General features: G+C 31.2%; 1 protein-coding gene across 1 annotated transcript; it reads left to right on the forward strand.

Annotated features, from left to right (window-relative positions):
* Positions 1 to 6,855: 6,855 nt before the first annotated feature.
* LOC127698977 (homeobox protein Nkx-2.2a-like) lies at positions 6,856 to 11,421 on the forward strand. The gene is made up of 2 exons (XM_052202764.1): positions 6,856 to 7,262; positions 10,179 to 11,421. The coding sequence occupies exons 1-2, from the start codon at positions 7,007 to 7,009 to the stop codon at positions 10,937 to 10,939; spliced, it is 1,017 nt and encodes a 338-aa protein (XP_052058724.1). The 5' UTR covers positions 6,856 to 7,006; the 3' UTR covers positions 10,940 to 11,421.
* The last annotated feature ends 5,405 nt before the right edge of the window (positions 11,422 to 16,826 follow it).

The following is a 16,826-nucleotide window of genomic DNA, read 5'->3' on the forward strand; positions in this document are numbered from 1 at the left end:
TCTGTGATTGTTGATATTAGATCTGAAGGAAGGCATGAAATATATCTGTAAAGTGACTGGTAATACTAAGAACAGGAATACTGTTTTAGAGCAGTTTACTGTTCTGGTGCCCAAATAGGATTAATCTTTACATGAATCACTAAAACTGCAAATCATTGGACTCACGCGGCTTCTACAAAATCTGGGATACCTGATGTGATTTGTTGACATGTAGAGAATAACTAATATATCAATTGAAATGATATTAAAATTTCACATATACCTGTTATGTAAAGGCTTAAAGAATTGCCTAGGTTTCTAATCTATTACTGTTGTTCTAAAATAATTAAAAACAATAAAAGGAAAACCAGTTTGAGTATTATGCAGTAAGCTTATACACCATTTGATTGAAATAATCTAGATCCTTCATGATACTGATCGACTTATTTTTTTTGGCTTATCGTCTCTTCATCTCTTGGCATCATAGAACAGAGAATGGAACGGGGAATGTGTCAAAGAGACAACAACCTGGCCAAAGATCAGAAAACAGCCCAAGGCTAACAATGGGTCTTCAACGCAGCGAGAATATCCCGCACCCGGAGGCAGGCTTTTGCTGGCCCGTAAACAATAACGTATCCTCGTTCAGCAAAATGGACGCCACACTAAACTCCGAAACACACAAATGAACCAAATTAAAAAATAAACACACAAGACTAACAAAGGCTAGATGTTCCTGACTTGGGACAGGCGCAAAATGCAGCGGTTTTAAACTTAAACATATTTTGTTAGTCTATAGTAGCATATGGTTCGGTACTGGAATGATCCAAATGTATGCAGTTGGGTTCAATTTTCTATTAGAGTGGCTGCAACTACTGTCGCAAAATTTACTTCGATTTTATTGGTATTGTCCTGTTTAGTATAAATAAGAAGATGTGGTATGAGTGCCAATGAGACAACTCTCCATCCAAGTCACAATGTGTAAAAAGTAAACAATTATAGGTCAGGTCCTTATGAATTTTGATGCCAAAATAAAGGATATTGTAATTAAAAATAATTAAAAAATCTAGATGTAGTGGGGTTTAAACAGTTTGGTCTCGAACGTATAATATCGTACCTGATAAGGTTATTAAAAAAGTGCCAACAAAAACCACGTGATCTGCACTATGGAATCGGTATGACAAATTACTTGAATATTTACTAAATTTTTTCATAGATGCAAAGATTTGATTTGGAAGTTGAGAAAATTAATGGTCCTATACTTATGAATTAACATATTTTTAAAAGTTTGAATATTATATTTATCGGTATTAACATTTATTTCATTTGTATTAGTTTAAAGTTTAATATATAGCTAAACAAAAATTGCTGCCTAGTTATTTGAAACAATTGTGATCCTATATCCTGTTGATACTTAAATTTTGACGTTCATCAAGGTCAGGTTTTTTGTCAGACTTCTTATGACGTACGTTTGAGGCATTCTAGTTAATATTTTAGTCTCGGAAAATATGGTTTATTAATTAGTTAAGACTGGCTTTGATCTAGTTTCCAGTAACTGAGAGTACTCTTGGATCGGTACTTTGTGTATTTTGTCTTTTTATTGTTTTTGTACTTGTAGTACCGATTCGACGAATCAATTAAGCCTTGCAGACTGATTTTACAGTTTGTTCTAATACAATATCAAACAAATTCACATTTTGCACAATAGGCTAATTTGGTTCTTTGTTATTATAATATTAATATTATTATCATTATTTGTTATGAATTATCATTGAAATGGTCATAAATATATAAATTAACTGTTTACTAAACTTTGAATTTTCGAAATATTATGGCTTGTCTACCTCATGAATAGATTACCTTAGCTGTATTTGGCAAAACTGTAGGGAGTTTTGGGTCCTCAACTTCAACTTCGTACTTTATTTGGCCTTTTCAAGCGTTTTTTATTCGAGCGTCACTGATGAGTCTTTTGTAGACGAAACGCGCGTTTGGCGTACACAATTTTTATCCTGGTATCTATGATGAGTTCATTTTCAAATTGAATAAAATTTCGTTTTATTTTTCAGTCTTTTTGATCTAAAAAAATGATCCGTAATCAAGACCCTAGACCATTCTGTTGTGTTAAAAGTGACAGAACCTGTCTATACATTTTATTATTCCGAGTATGTCTGCCATTATAAGAAGAAGAAAACATTTACCCGTAACATTTTGCAGTCAAAAAGACAACGTTTTGATGTCACACATCACAACTGATCGTTTATTTGACGATCAAAGAGAGTATGAAGATACTCATATTCCCATAAGTCAAAGGCAAACAACGTCATGGCAACAAAAAAAAGATGATCGACGAAAAGACAAACATGAAAAAAAAAGAAAACCAAAGACTAAGTAACACGAACCCAACAAAAAATGTGGCACCCATGTTAATGTGAGTAAAATTTCTGTGATAAATTACATTCCGTGATTTCGAGTTCGAAGAACAGAGGACAGAATTGTGGTTCAACAATTGGAAATATCTGTTGTCATTTGTGAAATAGATATTATATAACGGTCAACCAACTCGTGGTGGCGTTCGTAAAACTTTCGAATGGATGACTTCCAACTTTACCATTTTGAACCCTTAGGTTAATTGCTTTCTTGTTAGAAGCACACCTCTATCAAGGACATTTTGATAGGAAACGCAAGCTCTGGAATATAGTATCAAATGGGATATATATACCCCATATGCAGGCGCTGCTGAAATGTTGCTTCATATAGAAACAGCAAGTTCACAATTGGGAAGCAGCTGAAATATGTGAACAGGTAAAAATGAATATTCCGTCCGCAAATTATCCTGAGTTTTTTTTCAATTCTGGTACATTACATAAAGATAATAATCCTTTAATTTTCCTTTGTTTTGAATTAACACCATTATAGTTTGGTATAAATTATGAACGCATTTTTGTAAATTCTACATTAATACAAACAAAACGAAATTGAACTTCGTTGCCAATTCAATTTTCGTAGCACTGTAATTATCTTCTTTTTGTGTACTTATCCACTGACCAGTTCCTATTGGAATTTTAATATTTGAACACCTAAATTTGAATATTTGAATTCTTTGTCCCTTTTGAAGTGTTACTTAGTATTTTTTTCAAGCAAAATTCCGTTTTGAATACAATATTGAATTTTCACTATTGGAGAATTTTTCATACCTCATACCCGTTTATAATGGAACTGGTCTAAAATTAGCTGTTTAATTAGTTTTTATATCAAGTTTACTCAATGGCTTTTTTAGTATCCAAATATAGCTGTATCCACAGTCAGACAATAAGTATTGGTTGCACATACTCAGTCAATTTCAAAATACATTCTCCGCAAAGTATCATATGACTTTAAGGCACATATTGTATAACGGAAATAATTTGTCCTCTGTGTGTCTGCCTATTGGTGAATTTTTTCTTCTCAACATTTGAAAATCATCAAGATATTCATCAAATACATTATCACTATTTTCAGATAATAAATGAAATAATACATAATCCAGAATTGTAAAGTCATTTCGTTTTTAATTTCATCAAAGGAATGATTTGATGAGTACATGTTATTTTGTGTTGGGATACAAGTAAATCCCAAAACAAGGTCTGTGTTTGAACGATTGAAATCGAGACTGCATAAGGTTTACGGTTACCATAACGAATTGGTTGACCGATACGCGATGTGTCGGTATCTCAACTAACTCGCGAAATGTTTTCGCGGTCTTAGATTATATACCAGTATAGTCGTCAGATCTGTAATTTCACCGATTGTGACATATTGACTGAGTGGTGATTCGCATGGCTGGTGATGCATACATAGCAGGAGACGATTACTCTCTTGACCCACCCGGTTTCTTTCCATTTGGAGTTTAAACGATTCCCTCCGTTTTGTTTGTTACAATGATTTGTCTCTTCTGAAGGGATTAAGAGTTTTTAACATTTATAAACTACAGTACTGTTGCCTTAATTTTTGATATCACATTTGACATTTTAATCTATTGTACAATGAAAATTACACTTATTAAATGTTATGCGTCCGAAGCGCTTTTCTGTATTAACCTTTATCAGGAACGCTGAAATCTGATGATGGGTGTAATATGCCACCACCAGTGGTATCGATCCAGTGCTACATTTGTAGATATTGTGTTATCTTCTACTTTGTATTTTTTTGGGTGAACTTATCATGCTTTGTATCCTGACGAGTGGTAATGCTGTCGAACGGAAGAGGTTAATACAAGTAAATGATATTTAAACTGAAAAGTTAAAATATATTTATGTATGCTATATACCTGTTATGTTGCCACGTGTGAAATGTTTTATTTTTGGCACAAATGAAATGTGGTTTGCGACGATTTTTTTTTTGTTGTTGGCGAAAATGAAACACCCATCCGATTTTACTGTGTCTAAAAACGTACAAACCTAAGCAACACCGCACTATTAGTCGCAGTTTTACAAAACCGCATAAAAAATAATAAACAAACAAAAAAATAAAAAAAAAAAAGAAAGAGAAAGAGATAAAACCCCCCCCCCCCAAAAAAAAAAACCCAAACAAACAAACAAACAAACCGACCAAATGAATCACAAACAAAAGAAAAAATGTCTTTTAAAATAAATTTATGTCATACTATTTTTCATAATTCAATATGTAATGCGTATTTCCTGTCATAATGATTTGTAAGTACAGAGTAAAACTGTTTAAACTCCATAAAACTTATTAAATGCATGTTGGTAAATTAATGCTGTTTACCCTTACTTATAACAGTTGTTATGGAATCTATTCAAATGCAATAAATCCTAATATGATCATCAAAATACTTTGTACAACAATAATTCCGCGTGAAATTGTGTAATAACTGTTGATGAAACAAAAATCATTAAATGATTTTAAGTAATACCGTCCATGTGGAACATATTTTTTCAGCAGAAAGTCTTTATTACAATTTCATTTTTCTTTGCTTTTGAAGAAATGAGGAAACAGTCAAACAGTAGAAGGACTTCTTGTCCAAATATTCTTCATTTATATATTTTCAGTAAATTCTGTCTTCTAAAAAAACGTAGGGTCAAATTAAAAATTGTAATTTGAGATACTTGTTTAAAATATCCTAAAATTTGCAAGTTGATTTTCACAATTATGAGTGAAATCTACATAAGTTAATACCTCAGAATTTATAAAAAAAATCTAAAAAAGTTTCTTATTTACATAGCAATAATCATTCTTTAATGAATTCCCTTTTGAACTAGAACTTTAGTGATTTTTGTTTCAAGTGAAATATTTGGCCCAGACTAGTCAATGCAGAACGACCCATGTCATTTATATTTTTCCTACGTCATTGAATCTGAATTGCAGTTAATATACTGCTGATAATAAATGATGATTTCTTTTCTATTTCAATTTTGATTTAGGTATGAGTAAATGGGGGTGCCGGAATAGGTCATTGAGCCAGCAATCGAACAACACAATAATAACACAAAAAAAAAAAAGAACTGACAATACCGTACATTCTTTAGTTGTACCTTTCTTGGAAGTTTCTGTTAGGTTATTATTAATTGTAACATATACTGACAATACCGTACATTCTTTAGTTGTACCTTTCTTGGAAGTTTCTGTTAGGTTATTATTAATTGTAACATATACTGACAATACCGTACATTCTGAAGTTGTACTTTCTTGGATGTTTCTGTTAGGTTATTATTAATTGAAACATATACTGACAATACCGTACATTCTTTAGTTGTACCTTTCTTGGAATTTCTGTTAGGTTATTATTAATTGTAACATATACTGACAATACCGTACATTCTGAAGTTGTACCTTTCTTGGATGTTTCTGATAGGTTATATTATTAATTGTAACATATACTGACAATACCGTACATTCTGAAGTTGTACCTTTCTTGGAAGTTTCTGTTAGGTTATTATTAATTGTAACATATACTGACAATACCGTACATTCTGAAGTTGTACCTTTCTTGGATGTTTCTGTTAGGTTATTATTAATTGTAACATATACTGACAATACCTTACATTCTGAAGTTGTACCTTTCTTGGATGTTCTGTTAGGTTATTATTAATTGTAACATATACTGACAACACCGTACATTCTGAAGTTGTACCTTTCTTGGAAGTTTCTGTTAGGTTATTATTAATTGTAACATATACTGACAATACCGTACATTCTGAAGTTGTACCTTTCTTGGATGTTTCTGTTAGGTTATTATTAATTGTAACATATCTAGTAAACAGTCATTAGTTTAAGTGTTAAAACACTTCAGTGTAGAGAGTAAAGCAAACGACTTCACAATGATTGTAGATGGGTCTTTTCTAGTGTATATGATAACATTATTTCTGATATTGAAAAACCACTATAGTTAATGTTAACATTGGCAAAGGTTTTGAAGTATCCGTCAAGTGATCTACTCTAATGTAATAACGACTTTATTTATTTATCAGCAATAATATATTTAAAGCTAGTCCCACATTTGTAGTGGACAGCATCTCAGTTATTCAATTATAACCTATTTGAATAGAAAATTTATGTATAGAGAGAAAACAAGCTTAAGAAGAGCTCTCTAATAATTATTTAATACAAGAGTAAAATTGAAAGTTTACTGATTATTCTGCATGATACGATCTATGCAGACAGAAATGACTTCTTATTAGGGCTTTAAAACACCATCGATTTTCTCCTAACCACGCCTTTAAATAAACAAATTAAACTCAGGTAGGCGTTACATATTCTGGATGAAATCTCCAATAAAATTTGTATTTTCCGGGTGGTTTTATTGTCCTACCAGAATCCTAACCAACATGGACACGCCCTCAATTTTCCTCATGACAAGGCATTAATGGTAATAGCACGGTTAAAGTGACAGTTTTTGCTATGCTGCTCGCATGGCTTCTTAATTCGAGGAGAAACTAACCTAAGAGGCAATCCACGTTGGTGAAGTGCCCAGTTTGCTTTTGAAGTGCTCCCGATTTTACTATCTAAGCATAAAATCAATTTTTACACTTAAATGGAGGTCCCACTGGAAGTTATGAATGGAGAGAAACATAGCAGTAGCTTTTCAGTGAAGGATATTTTGGATTTGCCTAAAGGAAAAATTAGTTGTAGTCCTGTAGATTCTCAAACCCCAACAGTAAACAGTAATGTTTTATCATCTATTCCATCCGTACCTGATGTAAGTGATTTGCCGGGAGTTACGAACTACTATGATAACGACAATCCTTACAGCAGATGGTTACAGACTAACGAAAATATACCATACTCAAGTAAGTACTAAAAATATACTATACTAACATACAAACGTCAACATTGATGTGAGCTTTTATATTGTTGTATATGTAACGGGATAATAACATTTAAATAAATCAGGTTTTTTTCTAATAAACTATTATATTAGAATTAGCATGACTATTTAAGCAAATGATCATCATTGTTTTGCAATATCATGAGACAAATTTGTGTCTGTAAACACGTCTCAAAATTGTCGAAAGGCATCTCAAGATACACTGATGCCAAAGTTTTGTTAGATATCAACGAGATTTATACTTTGTAGATTACGTTAGAAATAAGATAAAAGTAGACCATGAATTGTTTAGTCATTGTAATAATGCAGTACATTGTCTCTGTTTCATTGCTTTATCGACATAATTATGAAGCAGCATTGATATCTAAGTATTAAACTATGTTTGAATTTGCACAGTTTTATCCGTTTAAGTTTTACAACTCGGTCATTATCAAAATCAAACATTATAAAGTCTTCCAATAGATTATTCTGTAACGTGTACTGATAAACAATTTAACTTTTTAAATAATCAGATTTTTATCATTTACATCGAACATTTAATTTGCAAAATAATATTAATAAAATGAACAATGAAATTTTGTTACATATTCATTATTTACATTCTTTCTGCTATAGTGCAATGGGTTTTTCTCTATATTCACAAATGTTCAATCCAAACACGATGAGGTAAACACTAAATTCATTTACTCTGTTTTCGGTGAGGGAAAAGATTTATTCTTTCAACAAGAATGTCAAGGAAATAGCACGAAATTTATAACGTTGTTTTCATTTTTTAAAACCACTTATACATATGAAACATTTAACCAAAACTGAAATATATATTTTCTTTTACTGAAAAAAATCCCGTGAAAACAAATAAATTATATTTAAATGATATAATAAATATACGAAAAGTTGACCGTCATTTTACGATCGCCTCTAAATAGAAAGCAGTAGGAGTGTTACTTTTTCGCCCAGCATTTTTTTTTGTCAAACACTACAACCGAAACTTCATTTCGTATAATTGTGATAAATATCTAATTTTGAACTTTTTGAAATTTATCTACAAGCTGAATGGGGTTAAAAAGAATAAATCTCGAACATAACTGTAAGTAAAAGAAAATGTTTACTTGATTGATAGATATTTGCATTGAATATCTTAAGTTTCACACTGGAAATTATAGTTGTTGGAACGCTCGTCATTTGAAGTAATGACTAATAATGGATATGTGTTATCTTTATGAAATGTTTATTTATCAGTACATAGAAATTTTGAATATTAGATTCTGAAATAAACCTTATATCTAACGTGATAATTATAATATATATAATATAGCTTATGTTCCGTGTACATAACTGAACTTAGTAAATATTGAGTTTTAAAAAAACTACTGAACCCATAAAGTTTGTTTAAATCAAGACTATACATATTTTTTTTTAAAAGATTCAGAAAAAATCATGGATGACAAAACATGATTTGAGTTAAGGAGTGAAAATTTGCAAACTCTTCCATATTTGGTAAATTTTATAATTCTATAAATAAACTTGATGATAAAAAATAAAAATGCGAATATGCGTTCAGAGTGAATTAAATATTTTAATATAAATTAGGCCACCAATTAACTCACTGCACCTATTGTCATGATGAACACTGAATCCTATTAAAAGTATTTAGATTACTAAAAGTATTTTGTGATTTTATCTTTATATGTATATATTGTAATTCAGATTATATACATGAATTATTCTAGCGTTTGTATTTATGTCTATGGTTGATCGTCTAGTTAAATATGAAACAATAATTCCACGAATAATGCAACTGACGAGTCGGCCGTTTCACATTAAATAGGATTGACGACTTTCACAGATTTAAAAAAATATATATATTAAGTCAGACAGTTTCTATCTTACATTATTACCTGTATTTGAATAAATTGATTTCCGCTGATCTGAAAATTATAACTTGTAATTTTTACATTTTAAAATATACATCAATTACAGCATATAACTTGTGGTTGTTCTTGTAAATTTCGCCCTATTGTAATGATAGTTGCTAACGCTTATTCCCTTTACTCTTCAAACGCAAATCATTATATGGCCTTTACTTGTATTATTTGAACTGAATATTTGGAGGTAAATTGGTACAAATAGCAAACAGTTGTCTATATTGATCAATGTTAAATGCAAAATCTAACACCATTAAGCTTTTAAAGATTGTTGAAAATCAATTTCATATTTGATAAAATTCATCAAATTAATACGTTTGTGTGTGGCCCTATTATCACGAATTATTATACAATAAGCATACAGTATTTTCAGATTGTGCTATCACTTTCATTTAATCACTGCATCCATATATGTTTTTGTTGTATTGAGTGCGAGTTTAAAATTTATATATGATAAAGTTTTCCTTAATTTTTAAGAAAAATGGCACTTATAGCATTTAAATGAAATTGCATAAATGCAAAAATTTATTATCAATCTAACGAATATTGCACATTGATATATATTTATAAAAATGTATATAATAAAGTTAGAAAATCGCTTAAAGTTTCAACAGTACAAGAAAACTAGGATATTTATAAAATTAAATAATTCAATTCAAAGTTTTTATTTAAAAATTACATAACAATTGATGTTTAGAATCGCTCCTGGGAATTTTTTGTATAGGATGTTTTCCCCAGGTGTTGACGGGGCGTTTGAACAAATTTAAAAGATGTTTTCATCAAGCTTGCCAATAAAATTTCATCATAGCTGTTCCTAAATAATCCGTATCAATACCCATTATATTTGGGTGATGAATTCCGACCAGGGTTGTTACTGTGTGTAAACGCTTTTAATTAGATTGTAGTGGGAATTTTCTGATTGAAGGCGTTTATTAAGTGATTTCTCTTTTCAGATGTATCACACCTGAACTCTCCAGGCGATTCAAGTCATTCTAGTGATATTTCCGCAACAGAAAGTCATCCTGGTGTTAATAAAAAACACACAACGGTGAAATCAGAAGGAAATAGTGACAACAATTGTGAAAAAAGTAGTGAAAATAACTCCAATAATAGCGAATCACAAAAGAAACGAAAGCGAAGAGTTCTATTTTCTAAAGCCCAAACTTACGAACTTGAACGTCGTTTTAGACAACAAAGATATCTTTCAGCACCAGAGAGAGAACATTTAGCCAGTATTATTAGACTAACGCCGGTGCAAGTTAAAATATGGTTTCAGAATCATCGTTACAAATTAAAGCGCTCTAGGCAAGAAAAAGGACTTGATCTTAACCCTTTGCCGTCGCCTCGACGCGTGGCAGTACCAGTTCTTGTGCGCGATGGAAAACCATGTCAACCAAGTATGAATAACTCTATGGTTAAGTCTCCCGATCAACTAGCGCTACAGCAAAATATCGGTTCATCTTTAAATCATCAACAGTTACAAAATATGAACATGAATTCTATGGTATCACTTCCTGGTATGAACAACTCTATGTCTGGTATTAACCCCTCGTCTATATCATCCAGTATGAACAATATGAACATGAGCTGTTCTTATAATTCTGCAGTAGGATCAATGAACTCCATGAACCTTAACATGAACATGAACCATAATATGAATGTTTTACCAAGCTATACACACCCTCTTATGCAACCTCAGACACGATGGTGGTAGTATTCATTGCCTTTGTCGTCCGATTCCATCCAATTATACATGTATTCATCGGTTTGACGAGTCTCGTTTTTAAATCTTTATTTTATAACTAAATCCAAAGTGCTTCAAGTGATCTGTCTGTGCTGTTAAATAAGATCTTTGTTTCCTTTCTTACAACTCGTCTATGCCGAGACTGTGCTTTATTCCTCTGTGATTTGCAATATTTCATTGGTTCGTTAGAAAGTGCTATACACAAATTATTTAGTTGTATTATTTCTGAATTATTGCATGCATTTTCTTTTAACCAGAAATTCGAAATTTTGAATATTGAAGAAACTGAAGCGACTTTTTAAACATGTATTACGCATCTATTTTTTAAAAAAAAGTACATGTTTTGAGTTGAGATATCTTTATTTGAATACTTTTATATATATACATTTTACAAATGCAATCTACTAATTTTTATTGTTGAATATCACAAACCAATAAATCATTTGAACCAATTTATATCTAATGTTATGCCGATGATATTTTAAAATATATGTAAATACTATCTATTATCTATGTATTCTATTCCGATAGATGATTCCATGTTGTCACTTAAAATTATCTAATATAAATAAGAAACCAAGAGACATGCTGCATTCGAATGTGTCTAGACAAAGTTTTTTTATATATGAAAAAAGAAAAACAACGAAAAAGGAAAATTAAAAATGTCGATCAAATCTACATAGTTTCCATTATAGATAGCCTGCGTAATTTTTCACATGATGAGAATAGCTGAGAAAATTTAAAGGCAAAGACAATTAATATATTTTCCGATTTCTGTGCAAGACATATCAGTTTAATTCAGCTAAAACAAACATAGTAATATAATATATATAATATAATATATACAAGTATAAATTGAAAACAACGTTCAAACCTATGATTGTGTTGGATAAAACCCGCATTTTTTATACCTGTGCATGCAAAACAAATTTCTTGGTAGAGGGGTCTAAATACAGCACAAACAACACCAAAAGACCAAAAAAGTGAAAAAGTATATTTTAACAAAACGCTAATATAATATATATATATTGGTCGAACGGTCTAGGGCACCGTGCAGGCGGTGTTGTCACGATGTCACAAAAAATTTGCTAACGCAAATTTCCAGATCTAAAAATATTGGGCTAAATTTGAGACATATGTGTGTGTGTGTGTGTGTGAACCACAGATATGCGCTTAAAGTAGTGTATACCATTGAATGCATAATGAAACCATAGTTGGCGCCTGTTAAAACGTTTAAACCCGCTGCATTTTTATGCACCTTTCCTAAGTCAGGAGCCTGTTGTTCAGTGGTTGTCGTTTGTTGGTGTGGTTCATAAGTGTTTCTCGTTTTTTATATAGATTATACCGTTGGTTTTCCTGTTAGAATTGTTTTACACTAGTCTTTTTGGGGCCCTTTATAGCTTGATAATCGATGTGAGCCAAGGCTCCGTGTTGAAGGCCGTACTTTGACCTATAATTGTTTACTTTTTACACATTGTGACTTGGATGGATAGTTGTCTCATTGGCACTCATACCACATCTTCTTATTTATATAGGTTTGAAAGTTGATGTTTTGGGGCTTGCTTTAGAAACAAATCAAAGTGTATTGTTCAATTTTCGCACGGATTATGGTTCATCTTCTTAATGGTAAGCTTCCCTGTTCTATATTTAACCGGCAGTATAAAGTTGATCATTCTGTAGTATATACATATATGATTTGCTTCATTTTTCTCATATCTATTAAAGAATAGGTATGAAATTCACTATTTTGCGCATCCTGCAGTCAAACATATATGATTTGCTTCATTTTTCTAATATTTCACCTATTCGATTGACCTTACGAATTCATAGTTTTAATTATTAATTGTTTGCATGTAAATTGTTTCTATATATCGTATTAACTATTATGTTGATCAACGTTCTTTTGTAATAACAGACAGATGTACATATATATATATATATATATATATATATATATATATATATAAACTAAGTCAATTTACTGACAAACAATAATTATCATTTTTTTTCTAATTTGAGTATCTTGTATAGTTTATTTTGTATGACTACGACTTTCGAGAACTTACACTCAAAAAGATAATGATACTCAGTACCAATATTATTATGAATAAATGGCACATTCTTTCTTCTTTTGGCATGTTTCTCCATTTTTTCGTTTCTATCAGTATTTTCAAATAAAAACTTCTGTTTAGTTAAAGATTCTCTTGGAAACGAATTAAGAATATAATTTTCCAAGTTTAATTCCATTTCAAACATACCATATATATCTCCTCTTGATGAATACAATTTTGGATGAACTGATCTACGAGCTAGGGTTTTTTTGTTTTTGTTTCACAGTCACTTTAATTAAACTGAATCCATACATAGACTAGTTCAGTTTTATCAATAAAAACTTTAAATGATTGACCCACTTGAAACTTATATTTATTGTTTGACTAAGCTTATACATTACTAAGTATACTACTTAATTCGTTGTGGTTAATGAGAACCTTGTTCCAAAAACAAGCCATTTTCAAATTAACAGCAACTTTAAATGGAGTTTTGTTACGTTCACCATAAGATATAACATTAGGTGTTGTTCTCATCTAAAATAATTTTTTGCAGAATTGTAAGTGAATTTGTTTCTGACATCTGTACGTGTACGAATCACTATACCTTACATATATATAAGTTAGGATGAGAAGTAAAAGGGTATAAAATAATAATCTCATTTACAAGTCAATTGGTATTGATATATTACGTATCTTTCGATAAAAACTGACTTGTTGTGCTTCATCGACTCCTTTTTCTTGACTTTAACAATCATAAGTCCTCCTAAATAGCAGTAAGAATTTTCTATTTTTTTTTTAAATTCAAATTTTGTTAACTTCCAATCTAAAATTGTAAAACCTCTGATGTTTCTGCGAGGATTATGGTGGTAGGGTCGGTTCAGCAAAAGAGAACAGTGGCTGGAAAGTATAATGCGTGTAAAAATACTAATTCAATAACAGATCACTATTTTACGCCTCTTGATCAAAAATCATTTTGACAATTTTGTAACGTCCGTAATTATTTGACAGATATTCTATCGAGCTCGATTTCAAGTCGAACATATGTCACCAATTAGGATCAATGAATTCTTGTTCGAACTTACCTCAAGTACGAGAAGTCCAAACACAGAGAATGGAAATGCTGATCTTGACTCAGATCATTGATTTACAATATTGTCTATTTAACATGGTTTAGACCCGTTACTGGTAAATGGTAGCCTAATAACAGAAGAACCAACCATTATTTCATTCTAAACTATAAATGCACACAAACATTTGTTCCATAATCATGAGATTTAACAGGAATATTGTGAAGGTAACCTAAAGAATCTGATTGATATCGTGGGTACAAATATCCAAAATAAAGAATACTGGTACATATTTTGATAGATTTCAGGCTTTGGACTACATATACACATTTATATTGAACCACTTTTTAAGATTTCAATGTCGTCCAACGACCAAGATAGTTGTTTTGTTGGTCAAAACAAATAAAGGCGGAGGGTTAGAGCAGTAGAAACAACCTTCCGGTATTATGTTTTACATTTACTGAAAGCGAACAGAGTACTAAGAGTGTTCGAGTCTGATACCGCTTCCAAACACCATAATTACAAGTTGAATCTTTCTAAAAAGGTACAGAGTGCTTCGCAGTATCATAAATAGACGTATTTACACTTGTATGCAAATTTGTCCGCCATTACGTAAAATCACACAGGTTCCCGTAAACTTTGACATCATAATTCAAAACATTTGACGTCACAATTAAAAAGTGATTGTTGCCTGACGTCAAAAGGTGATTCGGAGTAGATCTAAGGTCATTCGGAGGCAAAATATAGCTAAATACCAAAAGTGTAAATACGTTTATTATGCCATCATAATGCAGTAAGTGTTGGTCGGGTCTTGAATACACATACAGTAATTTTATTCCTTATAATTCGTATCTAATATCTTCTCCTGTCCGGGACATGTTTCCAATTCTATATCTCATTCTAACCAAAATAATCTTTCCTACATCAAAAGGCAACCAATGGGAACCGATATTAGTTACTTAGTACATAATAATTTCGGGGGCCTCGGTGGCCGAGTGGTCTAAGTAGTTACTATACCCCGCTCGTGCGGGTGCACTCGACTCCAATCTTAATTGACTAGGATTGTCAGTTTTCCTATCGAAGGTCGGTGGTTTTCTCCGGGCGCTCCGGCTTCCTCCACCAATAAAAACTGGCCGCCACGAAATAGCCCAAAAGTGGTGTTTAAAAGTGGCGTTAAAACACCAAAAATCAAAAATCAAATCATAATAATTTCAAGATGGCGTGAATATCGCGTGAAACTAATAGCTTCGACCGTGACCGTGATTCGGAACAAAAATAGATGACCGCGCCCTAAATATGTGAGCATAAGCTTGAACCTCCAAAGCGTGCTATCGATATAAAACTACTAGTATGCTACGTAGTTATAGATGAAACCATGATCTTCATTTATTCGCGTAAGTTTTATTTATAAATGAATGACCTATAGCATACTGATACTTGGATAATAATATGCACTTTTTGCATGTTAAATCAAGTTTGAAGTATTTTTTTCATTCTTTAAATATGGGGAAAATTTGTGAATTTTAGATAAATCAAATTAAACTAAGGTTTATAAAAACAGTCTTATTCCATCTACCAATTAATTTGGATAAAGGGCATACTGCAATTCTTATTATACTTGTAATCTACGATATTGTGAAAGAACCCGGTTTCTTGCGTGTTCAATTTGTTGAAGAGAAGTCGAGTTCCTTTTTTTCTCGTTTTATAATTTATTTATCTATTTATTTATTTTGAATGAGCTCTTCTAAAGTTATGTCACTTGAAGAAATTATCTGACACTTTAAACGTATGTTGTGGTATTATATAGTATGCGTTGAATTGTAAAAAAAGATTAATATGCCTGTAGTCTTTCAACAGAAATATTCCATTGTTGGTAGAACAACCTCACCAAAAGTTTAAAACGTGTACTTGTAAATAATAAACCCTTTAGAATGAATGTAAAATGTTTGTAACTTAAAATGCTCATTTACCTTAGAAAAAGCCGACAACAAAAGTGATTCTCTTTCACAAAATTAAGATTTCCGGTGATCTTTTACATCAACCAAAATAATTTGTTAAAACACTGCAATCTGCACCGATTTATAGATAGTGTCTTAGGACTAGGGCATTGTCTTAGGATTGCCCGCTTATATTATATCTTAGTCCTAAGTGTGGTTATTGAAAAGGTCCCGGTATTTACAACTTATATCCTTATATTTTTCCAAAACTTTGAATAACAGAATAAGTGTCTTAAATGAGACCACTAACAATAAAAAAAAAACCATGAATTAATACCAAATACAAATAAAGAATAGTGAAAAGTCATGAAAAATATTATTATGACTATACTTTTAGATTCTGTTATGATATAATATATATATATATATAATTCGTCTAAACAGCAGCCCAACAATGTTAGATCTGTAAATTTGCGGAAGCAAATTTTTTGTTCTTCCCTGGCCGGGATTCGAACTCGTATATATATATATAATTTGGACGTGAGCCCTAAAGAGAAAACGAGTTCAATACAGAACATCGTATTAGCATTAACTGAAGATACGTGTTAGTTATTCAAGATTTCAATAAACATCTATATAATTTTAAACGTTACAAGCGAATTTTTTTTACTTCACTGCGCATTTAAATACGACGAGTATGACTTGTTATGACATCTTCGCGATTACATATTCTGAAGGGATACAGTTTGATTTAACTTTTATGCTATAAATGAAATAATTTTCTGGTACAGATCAACTGCTT

Source organism: Mytilus californianus, unplaced genomic scaffold, assembly GCF_021869535.1.
Source record: "Mytilus californianus isolate M0D057914Y unplaced genomic scaffold, xbMytCali1.0.p SCAF_4, whole genome shotgun sequence".
Lineage (NCBI taxonomy): Eukaryota > Metazoa > Mollusca > Bivalvia > Mytilida > Mytilidae > Mytilus > Mytilus californianus.